Source organism: Lutjanus erythropterus, chromosome 16 (genome assembly GCF_056507025.1).
Source record: "Lutjanus erythropterus isolate fLutEry1 chromosome 16, fLutEry1.hap2, whole genome shotgun sequence".
In the NCBI taxonomy this organism is placed as follows: domain Eukaryota; kingdom Metazoa; phylum Chordata; class Actinopteri; order Lutjaniformes; family Lutjanidae; genus Lutjanus; species Lutjanus erythropterus.
In genome coordinates this window covers 10403028-10414543 of record NC_139332.1, presented here as the reverse complement: position 1 = coordinate 10414543, position 11516 = coordinate 10403028, and the positions used below count along the sequence as shown (strand labels likewise).

General features: G+C 38.6%; 1 protein-coding gene across 1 annotated transcript; it reads left to right on the top strand.

Annotated features, from left to right (window-relative positions):
* Positions 1-3929: 3929 nt before the first annotated feature.
* On the top strand, positions 3930-6665 carry marcksl1b (MARCKS-like 1b). The gene is made up of 2 exons (XM_084739394.1): positions 3930-4218; positions 5248-6665. The coding sequence occupies exons 1-2, from the start codon at positions 4132-4134 to the stop codon at positions 5794-5796; spliced, it is 636 nt and encodes a 211-aa protein (XP_084595520.1). The 5' UTR covers positions 3930-4131; the 3' UTR covers positions 5797-6665.
* The last annotated feature ends 4851 nt before the right edge of the window (positions 6666-11516 follow it).

Sequence of the window (11516 nt, the reverse complement as noted above, 5' to 3'; positions counted from 1 at the left end):
ATGTGCTGTAGTCCATTTTTAAATATATTTTTTCTATTATTTAGCCATATTACTCCATTCATTCAGCCAACAAGTTTTTCTTCAAGGAAGAAAAATTAGACCTTCTCTGCTGAGCCATTATGAGTAGGCTAACGAGGCTAACTAACTTCTTTAGGTAGCTTTTGTTAACCTTTTAGCTACCTAGCAAATAATGTTATATTTTGTTAACTTTTTTACAAGTTAGAAAACAATGTGATGATTTGTTACTTTTTTTTTTAGACTGCTAGCAAACAATGTAGGCTAACAAAACAACCTTAAGGTGGCAACTTTCACCCTTATTTTATAGGCTACTTACAAGGTCCAGACAGCACTCGTTTATTTTTCATTTATTTTAATTTGTGTAAGCTAGCATCTGCATATCGATTCAACTCTATGTAACTTTATATAAATCAACGTCAATAAACTTGGATTGCTAAACTGAGATTAGTTTAGGCTTTGTGATATTTGCACATATCCAAAAATGTAGATTTCTCTGCTAGCTGTAACCTCAAACCTTTAGCGCATGGATATGAGAATGGTATTCCCCAATGCTCCGTAATAAATAAAATAAACAAAAAAACTCAAATTTCAACAAATTATCCCTTAAATGTCAATGATTTTGGTCTACATACTTGATGTGAACATGGTGAAAAAAGAGAACTCTGTTAAAACTGCTAGCGTAATTCCCTTAATACAGCCACATGACTATGACATACATACTTTTATATAAAGTGTTTTTTTAAAATATGGTATTTACTATAGCCTATTAATAAAATGTCTGCATGGTCTCTAAGATACTCACGTAACTGTTTTAACTTAATTATAAACACATTTTTGTTATAATTCTATGATGTGGCTAGTATGCAAGAGCAACTTCTGTTCGGTTGCACTGATTCAGATGAACTTGATTAACTTACATGTGGAGAGCTGGTGGATTCAGCATCAAGATGGGCTGCTGACACGCATTCCAATGTTCCCAAGTCTTGCAAAATCAATTAGGCTGATTGGTCGCAGTTAAGATCGTTTGTGGCTCTGAACACTGAAGTCTTTTCCTCACATAACCAGTTTTGCGTAGCGTTAACAGCTGTTGCGAGGAATGTGTGTGGGAGAAAATGATCAGGTGGAATGTGCATGATCATCACATTGACATATTTTGTTCCTGGTATGTTGTTGACAAGCGGAAGTGAACAACAAATCTAGTCATGGAGACATGAGGAGACAGCGTGACATGCTATTAGTCCCAACGCAGATCCTGTTCTACGGTCAGATCGCCCAAAAAAATGTGTCCAGAATGAGAGCAAAACACTGAACAATAGATTGAACCATCATTCACCATTGTATGACAAAAGTAGGACCATTTTACTGTTCAGCTGCTCCTACAGGCGGGGACAGATAGACAGAGAGGGGACGGATGTGCCTGCAGAGAATGGGAAAGTACACTCAAGAGACTCTTCAGCAAGATACATTTTAAAATCCACATTTTCTATCTTTTCACCTGCACAGTTCTCCTCCTGTGTCATGTCATCTGTCACGTATTTTGCACTTATTTCTGAGATACCATGACCATGATCTCATGACCATTATAATTCACTTATTTCGACTCATTGCCATGTTAACTGGCATGCTACAGCTTACAAAACTTGGTTGCATATGTTCTCTTTCTGGAGAACTGTATGGTAGAGCATTAAAAAAAAATCAATATTTATTTGTTAAATGAAAAGTACATAAAACACAAACTGTTACACGTCATAGCAGGATGAATCACGGCTGTATAGATATCTGAAAAAGATGCTTCTGGAAACAGTTGTAATAGATTTGACTGAAACTCTGACTAAGTGCTGCATCAGATTGTAATTTAAAACGTGCATCTGTGACTATCTTTACTGATACTGAAACCAAAAGACACTCACTCAGAAACTCCCCTGCTTGCCTAAGACATAGTCAAAAGTGAAACCGTTGCTTACTTAATGCTGAGATGGTGATAGGAAAATAGAACTGAAATGATCACCTGATTCATCAATTAGTCAATGTTTTTGACAATTAATTTGCCATTTATGTCACTTTTAAACCAAGATAGAAAGAAATAAGAAGGGAAAATCTTGCTGGTGAATTTCTTAGTCTTCAATGTTGGTAAATTGAATATTTTTGCATTTGTGACAGCTGGTTTGCTAAAACAAGCGATTTGAATAAATCGACATGAGCTTTGAAAAATCCTAAGCATTTACGACGGTTTTGTAATATTTTTACGGAAACAATCAATTAATCAAGAAAACAATCTACAGATCAGCTGATATTGAAAACAAACATTAGTTGCAGTCGTATAGAAAAAACTTCTGTGATTTATTCACATGGTATCAGTCACTGTGGATGCAGTGTAAGTAAATTTTCAGTGAGTAGAGTTACTAAAGTTTTTTTTAACTCATTTGTTCATTTCTATGACACATTTAGATGCTTACAACAACTTCTATGAGCACTAATATTTGCATTACTCATATAAAGTTTAGTGGGGTAACCCAGCTACTTGTCCACAAACATTTACATAACCACACATGCAAATGCTGTCACAATGAATTATTAATTAGCCCTCTGCCTTGCCTTATATGTCCTAAGTTTGGAAGATGTTCCTCATCTTTGACAGATCATAAGAAGAATAAGAGAATTAAATGAACACAAACACAGTAACAGTGTGTAATAAACTTAATATTTTTGCATCATGGACTGTTAGTTGGCTATAACAAGCAGTTTTAATACATCAGCTTGAGTTCTAAATGATGTTACAAGATATTTTGCACAGATTAAAAAAATATTCATTTAACTAAAGATGAAGTGATGATGGAAAAAACATTAGTTGCAGTATATAGTGGAAACTACTTCCATTTATTCACATGGTATCAGTCACTCTGAATGCTGTATATAAACTGCTACAGTGAATAGGCTTACTAGAGTTAATATACAGAGATTTTATTCACTCATCTAATACTCATGTATTCATTCAAATGACAGATACTTAAATGAACTTTAAGTACTAATACTCAGATTACTCATATAAAGTTTAGTGCGGCAACCCAAGTCCTTGTCTACAAACACTTACATGTGCAAATGCTGTTAAAGTTAAATATTAATTTGCCCTCTGTCTTGTCTTATTACTAGCAAGTCGTTGACTAAAAAAGTAGTCTGAATACATAAACTTGAGCTCTGATAAATGTCAGTAAGTGTTTTCAGAATATTCTGACATTTTATATGAAAAATGAACTGACAAAAACATCATCATCATCATCATAAACAAATCTACAGAGCAATTTCTAATGACAATAATCTTTACTTGCAGCCCTAGTGGAAACTCCTGCCATTTACTCCCATGGTATAAGTCCCTCTGGATGCAGTGTAAATAAACTGCTACAGTGTATAGAGTTGTATTCAACCCTATGAGTAATACTCATATTACTCATATGGAGTGTAGTGGGGCGACCCAGGTCCTCTACACACACTTACATAACTACACATGCAAATGCTGTCATAATTAACTATTAATTAGACCTCTTTCTTGCCTTATTGTCAGCAGGATGTCATACATTTGACTGAATATTGCATGAAAGCAGGAGTAAATTAACTCACACAGAGTGACAGACATACTGATACAAGAGAAGAAAAATTAAAGTATGTCAATATTTTGTCTCGATGCCACATTAGTGCTGTTTTTTACTTGCAAACACTGGCCTCAGTTGAGCTAAATTGGTTTCATTGCGGGGGTCCTCTAGAGGGGGCGGGGACAATTAGGGAGTCAGAGGTGATTGGCCAGATCCGTGTCGACTTTCGCAGTGATTGGTCAGAGCTCGGCAGGTCCCGCCCACGGGTGGCGCCTTGAACCTGCTGTATGTTGAAGCGTTGCGTTCATCCACTGTTGAGTTTAGAGGGTCTCTCTCTACCGGGGTGACAAGTCCACAGGAGCAACCGAGGGGACGTTAGCTGCCGTCTGAAGAAAAAACAAAAAAGCCACTTTTCATCGCTTCACCGCTGGATACGTAACTCGCCCTGGGGTTGGATTAACTTAAAACCACTCTTTTTTAGTTTTTCTTTTTAATTTGCTTTAGAAGACGCAGAAACTCGAAGACAATGGGATCCCAGTCATCCAAGGGAGATGTGGCCGCGGAGGGAAACGCTGCTGCCGCTGATGCTGCAGCTGTCAAAACCAACGGACAGGTAATTACACTCCTCCACGTCGCTATTACTCTTTTCTTAACGAAGAAGATAAGCAGAAATTTAATAAAAGTTGAATTTCTCACGCGAAAACACGAGTTTAAGTAAATTTAGTCGACGCTGAATCGATACAACTTAACTGTGAGGACATTTTGGGAGAGTCAGGTGGGGCTTTGAGCATCGCTGTCTCCTGCCGCTGCTGCTGGGCTGGTCACAGAGAGAGAGAGAGAGGGAGAGAGAGCTCCACCAAATACTACTGAATGAGCCAGCAGGTTGTTGTTATTTGTCTCGGTGAGCTCAAGTTTAAAGCGAGTGCGTGTTTATTTGGGACTGAAGTCTAACCCAAAATCCGCACAACGTGTTTGACAGCGGCAGGCTTATAAAGGGGGAGGGGGGCTGCTGGAGCGCACGTAGGCAGGCAGTCTACTACTCCTCCCTGTTTAAAATACAACCCTGCTGTCGTCTGACTGAATATTTTACACACTGACACTTTACTACATTTCATTTAAGTGGGATGAGTCACATTCACTCACATTTGATACTTTAAATTAGACCATTATTGGCTCATTAGGAATGTAAATTAATGTTTTATGTTAATTAGACTTGCACAGTTATCAAAAAAAAACTTAACTGCAGTATTCATTGTATGAATTGAGAAATTTAAAGTTTAGGTTGGTTATTTGGGATAAAGCGTCAATTGGAAGTGTTTTCATTCTTCCATCGATGAGCTCCAGTCTTGTCTTTGTTGAGCCGATGTCTGTCTGGTACCTCGGGCGGTCTGTGAGGCGCTACCGCCGCCTATCGCCTGATTAGAGTACTGCAAGGCGTCGCCTCTGAGCCGGGCGACACGGTGGTTAATTGATGAGCACGACGATGCTCTGAGAAGAAATGAGTAATGCACGTCAGAAATGGGTCCCCTTTGTATTTCATGCATGTGCAAAGAGGTTTTTAACATAAACATGATTTTCTGTGTCAGACAGTGAAGCTTTTCAAACAGGGGACTGAGTCTGTGACATCCTTTTTTCTTTCCAGGAGAACGGACATGTGAAAACCAATGGTGATGTCTCCACAAAGCCTGACGGGGACGCTGCCGCCACCAATGGCTCAGCCGAGGCGGCCAAGGAGCCTGAAGCCGGGGCAGGAGGCGACACCATCGAGCCGGCGCCTGCTGCAGATGGAGAGGCAGCCAAACCCGAGGGCGAGGCTGCAGCCAAGGAGACCCCCAAGAAGAAGAAGAAGAAGTTCTCCCTGAAGAAGTCCTTCAACTTCAAGCTGAACCTGAAGAAGAGCAAGAAGAGCGAGGCTGTCAAAGAGGAGGCGGCTGCTGCCGCCGCCCCCGCCGAGGAGAAGCCCGCTGAGAACGGAGCCGCCGCTCCTGCAGAGGAGGAGAAGAAGGAGGAGGTGAAGGAGGAGGCCGCCGCCGCCGCCACTGCGGCCGAGGCCCCAAAGGCAGAGGAGGGTGCAGCTAAAGAGGAGGCCCCCAAGGAGGAGGCCAAGGAGGCAGCTGCTCCGGCCCCTGAGGCCACGAAACCAACAGAGGAGAGCAGCTCGACCCCCGCTCCCTCTGAAAAGAAAGAGTGATTGTACGTTTAGCTCACAATGAACTGGGTGAACTGTTTTTCAAGAGAGAGAGAGAAAATTTAAGAGTATATATATATATTTATATATATATGTGTATATGTATACATATGTATATGGATATATGTATATGTAAATATATACACATGTATGTGAGAGACTCCTTTGACGTGCCACTTTTCGTCATGATAACAAGACGACAGACTAGATTCACTAGATCACTTCCCTGGTTACTGCTCGACGTCTGGACCTGGACTGAGTTTGAGGCTGTGGGTTGGTCGCAATGTGGAAAATGGATTTTTAATGGCTAGAATGCGAGCTAATGACACCATGAAGTATAGACGGATGAAGGATGGATGGAGCCGGAGGGAGTCAAAGCATCTTTTCCCTAAAAATCTGCAGATCAAGATGCCTCCTTGCTGAAGGAATGAAGCTAGACGAGATACTAGGACACCACCACCACTTGAAATGACTGTTGAATAGAGAAAAAAAAAAAAAAGAAATCAGAAAATTAAAGAGACTCGCCAACTTTTTACATTCCTATATTTTAACCCAAATTTGAAGTATTTTGTGGTGTATTATAGAGAACCATCTTAAAGATTCAGAGAAGCTATTACTTGTTTGTTTAAAGAAAAAAAAATAGACAACTTTGATTTTTACCTTACTATGAAAAAAGAACACTTAAGCTTGCTATGTTCACTGTTGCGGTTTGATATGAAGCAGAGTTGTTTATCTGTCGTGTGTGAGCCTGAATCAGCTTTGTCTCTGTAAATACATTGGACTGATTTCTGTTCTTTATTTTGCTAATGTTGACAGATGTTACTGGTTTTATTGTAAAGTTGATAATGGTAAATAAATGTTGGTTACCTGCCCGTTTATGTGTCTTTATGCTTATTCACATTATACATTACATTTGTTATTACAAAGTAGTATGCTTTAATAAGACCGTCTGGAGACTGTTTCAGTGTTTATAGCACTGTAATGTCAATTAATACCTGTTGGCAGTAGTCCAGTAACAGCAAAATAAGGATTAGGGATACACAATTTTAATTCATCCAGTTATTGCAATAATTGAAGACGAAAAGATAGTGTAAAGGCGGATACTGGCATTTTAGACTGTTTTAGTGTTTGTTAGAGCTGCACAATTAACCAAAATATTTTTGAAATCACAATATGATGAAGTGCAATATCCATTTTCTTTTTTATAAAGGAAAACCTTGTATAAATTAGCATCATAATATAGAGCTGTAGTGCTGCTGAGATGCCCTGGCCTGGAAATCTTGCTTTCCAGATGGAGGAAAACATGTTTGTTTGGTACAAACCTCGACAAATGTCACATAATCATGATTTTAACAGATTAAGAAAAAATTGTGATGCAACAGTGATCATTCCCACTAATCATGAATCACATCACAATTGTGAAATCTGCCAAAATAAAAACAATATGCTTTTTTTACATATTGTGCAGCTCTGGTGTAGGTGCTTATTAGAAATGTGAAAGTATGGAGAAAGAACAAAAACCAAAACTACAGCAGCTACACCATTCACCTCCATATTTTACCTCTAAACCCAACCTAAAGCAGGACTATAACTTTTGAAAGAAGACATTGGACATTCCTCTTTCTACAAATTAAAGCTTGAATTCGGAAGCAGTTAAATACACGATTTCTCATTTCTCATTTACCTTTAGATTTTACTATGTAACTGACGTTGCTGAGTCAGTTTTCAATGCCTGTAATTTAAACAAGGAAACCTTTTTCAAGAGCTGTGATATTAGCAAATATTATTGAAACACCATGTGGTTACAGTGCACAGCATCAACTGCAACCAGGAAAATCCAAATAGACCAAACTTACACATCAATAAAGTTTTATTCCACTCATTCATGTAATTATTAGCCACCATAGAACAATTTGCTGTCATATTTGGCCTCAAAACCCACCTTAGAACAAGGCTATGAAACTTTAATTTCTAAAAAGAAGAATGTGTTATTTAATTTTAAAGGTTGAAGTCATAAGCAATAAAATACACCACTTCTTGTGTGAATACTACAGTCTATTTTAGTCTGGTATGACCAGTATTACAGTTTATGGTGGCTAATTTTAGCAAACTTCAGCCATATTTTCCTAAGTAACTGACATTTGATGTCCATTTTCTGCTTGTCACATTGCATTTTACCATTTATCATTATCTTGTAATCGTCACCTGTGTCTACAGTGGCACTGCAGGGCAAGACACCTGTACATTATAGCAGGGGTAATGAGGTTTATAAGTCAATAACCTAGAAAATCTTAATAAGCCAAACTTTGACATCAATAAAGTTTTATTCCACTCATTAATGTAATTATTAGCCATTACTCGACTTTGTCCTTTCATAACTGGCCTCAAAAGTGAACTTAAAGGGAGACTATGAAACTTTTTAAAGATGATATAACACATTCTTCTTTCTAAAAATTAAAGGTTGAATTGATAAGCAATAAAATACACGTTTCTCAGCTGAGTGCACTCTGGGGTTTTGCTGCTACACTTTTTCTTAATCTGATCTGACCAGTAACTGCTGGCTAATGTCAGCAAACTTAAGCTAGATATTGCTCATTTTCTACTTCTCAGGCTACATGTTCCCTATTGATATCATAAACAGGCTGCAGTGGCTGCTATTCAGCACGTTTTACATTTTGGTTTTGTTTTAAATAGGGCCTGTCGTTTAAAGGAAATGATGCGACATTAGCAAATAATTGAACCCACTGTGGTTACAGTACATGGTTAGACACCTGCAAGTTACAGTACGGGTAAAAGGTTTAACAATGCTATACTTGTATCTGTCACAACCTAGAAAATTTGACATTGGTAAAGCTTTATCCACTGTAATTATCAGATCATATCATATTTGACCTAAAAACCCAACTTAAAGCTGGACTAGGCACTTTCGAAAGATGCTAACACATTCTTCTTTTTACAAGTTAAAAACTGAATTGATAGGGAATAAAACACACCCTTTCTCAGTTGAACACACTCAACACAATCTTTCTCAGTCCAGTGTTACCAGTTGATTATGGCACGTAACTGTCATTATTGAGCTTTTAATCAGTTTTCTGCTTGTCACACTGCATTCTACTATTAACAATTATCTTATAACTGTCTCCTGTGGCTACAGTGGTTGTTACTGAGCACAACTTAATTAGTTTTGCTTTCACATTCCTGTTATAGACCTTTATCACAGCAGCCACTTTGACATGCGAGGGTAAACAAGTGTTACCAGAGACCAGCTAAATATGCAATTCTGCATTAAAATGTCTAAAAATGCTGGACATATGTTATATATTTTGTTGAGTTATGTAATTACATTATCCCAATTTTTTCAAGCAATGTTCAAATGCAGAGAAATACATGATTTATTCAAGGTAACAGTGTCTTACTGCTATAACTTCTGGGAAAACAGCGGCTATGTTGGATACGTCAGAGAGTAAGGGAGAAATTTCCATCAGCTATGGTTGTTTAAGTGGAAAAAAAAAATCAACTCCCATGATCCCACACCACTTTACAATGTCATCAGACTCCATCTTTTGTTATTGTTTTAATGTGAGAGAGAGCCACAATGGCAAAACTTGCGATTATACGTTAAAGGTTGTATTCCATTCAGGTCAAACAGAGTCAGGATGCTGCTGTTGTACATGTTCCTTGGAAAGTCTCTGCTACACTAAATGCAATGGGACCATGATTAGTACCACTGGTAACACCTGTGTTAACTCCACTATTTCATATCAATATGGCTGCCGTGAAAAAGGTCTATTTTCACAAGAAAACATTATTTTTCAAGAGATGTGACATTAACAAATTATTGAATCCCATGTGGTTACAGTATATAGTTAGATACCTGCACATTGCACATAAAGTTCATCAGTGCTTTATCTGTGTCAGTTACAACCTAGAAAATCTGAATAGGCCGAAGTTCGACATCAATAAAGTTTTATTCCACTCATTCTTGTATTTATTAGCCATTATTGGACTGGTACTCGCTATGGCTCAGCTTCAAACAAACATGGAAGCTATTCTGATAGATTCGGTGTAAAATGACTTAATCTGGCACACCCTCCACACATCACACGGGTCGTGGTTCGAAACAAGAAAAACACCCACGTGTTTCTAACCGATTGGTTTGGAGGTAATTGAACACACCAACACTGCCATGTTAGCTCCACTGACCCCTGGCCCTCTATTAGTCTTATGGCCCTGAGATCAGCACCATTACCTCTGCCTCACCCTCCCCCCCTTCCTCCCTCCATCCACCCCTCTCTCCCTCCATCCACCCCTCTCTCCCTCACCCTTCATATCTACAGTAGCCATTCCGTCCATTTGAAGGAGGCGAGTGGCCCTCTGAATGTGGCTAACTGAGCACAGCAGTCCTGCTCTGAGTGAACTGACCTAGTTCACATGGTGATATGATGAGTTGAGATCTGAGCTACATTTGGAACCAGCCTTCAAACAATTATGAATTATTTAGACAAAGCTGTAGCTCCACATTGATACAGCTCTCTGCCTCTCGATGCAGACGATTAGTCAACCAAAATAATATTTATTTTCTAATAAATGTATTGAAATACCAAGCTAAATCATAAAACTCATAAAAATATATGCCAAAATGGTGTCAATCTTCCACATCTTTACACTGTAAGCTTGGAGCGGCTACAGTAACCTGTAAATTATTAATGTCTGCCCCGCACAGAGTTAACCTTTCAGGTCTATATTTATTCTAAATGTTGTTTTGTTTGCACAGCATACTACAGTATAAATGAGATTGTGTGAGTGATCAGCTCTGGGTGCAGCATTTCTCATTCAGCAGTGACAGGGTCTACAGAGATTTGAGGTTACAGTCAAACACAAGTGAGCTTACACTGACACCTGGTGGTCTTTATGTGGGATTGCACAAAGCTGATCACCTATTGTCTGGTTTCCCAGTCTGTTCAAGCAGCTGGAATGGCTGCTAAGTCTGCATCAGTATGCATAATCAGGCTCATTGTACACAGCAGTATAAAACAGGGCAATCAGTACTAACTTGACCTACTTTTACTTTTAATGCATACTTAAAATGATGTTTATAGCTGTGTTTGGAAATGTACAGAAGTTGACGAGAGCATGTATTTGTACATGTTCCTGTCTTACTTTTACTGACCTGTATTAGATACATCTACTTGCAAAAGTAATTTACTCTATTTATGGCAGCTGACACGCCCTCAGTTTCAAGAAGGAGAAAGGAATACCAGCTCAGAGGCTAAGAAATGTACTGCAGTGGACAGAGTCAGCAAAAAAAAAAACATTTTAGCCACCTAAAAAAAAGGCCCACCTTTATAAAAAAAAAAAAAATCAATATCACCTTAAGTGTAAGCTACACTTAGAATATTTTCAACACTTTACTTTGCCATCAGGCTGCCTTTTCTGATGGTTAATGGCTGTTATCTGAGCCAAATATTGCTCACTCCAAACCAACCAAACTCCATAGGTGAAATCAGTCATTTTACCTTGCAGAACACTGGAGTTTCTGATCTACTGCTGCTTCTATCTGTTAGCTTGTTTGTGTTGTTGTGTGTTTTAAAGGGGGAGCTCAGATTCACCAAAGTCACACAGTAAGACGAACAAACTAAAAAAAACCAAGGCAGTGGTGTTCAAGCAGCTCCTGTGTTCTCTTAGGTAAAATTACTTATTTCGCCTATGGAGTTTGGTTGGTT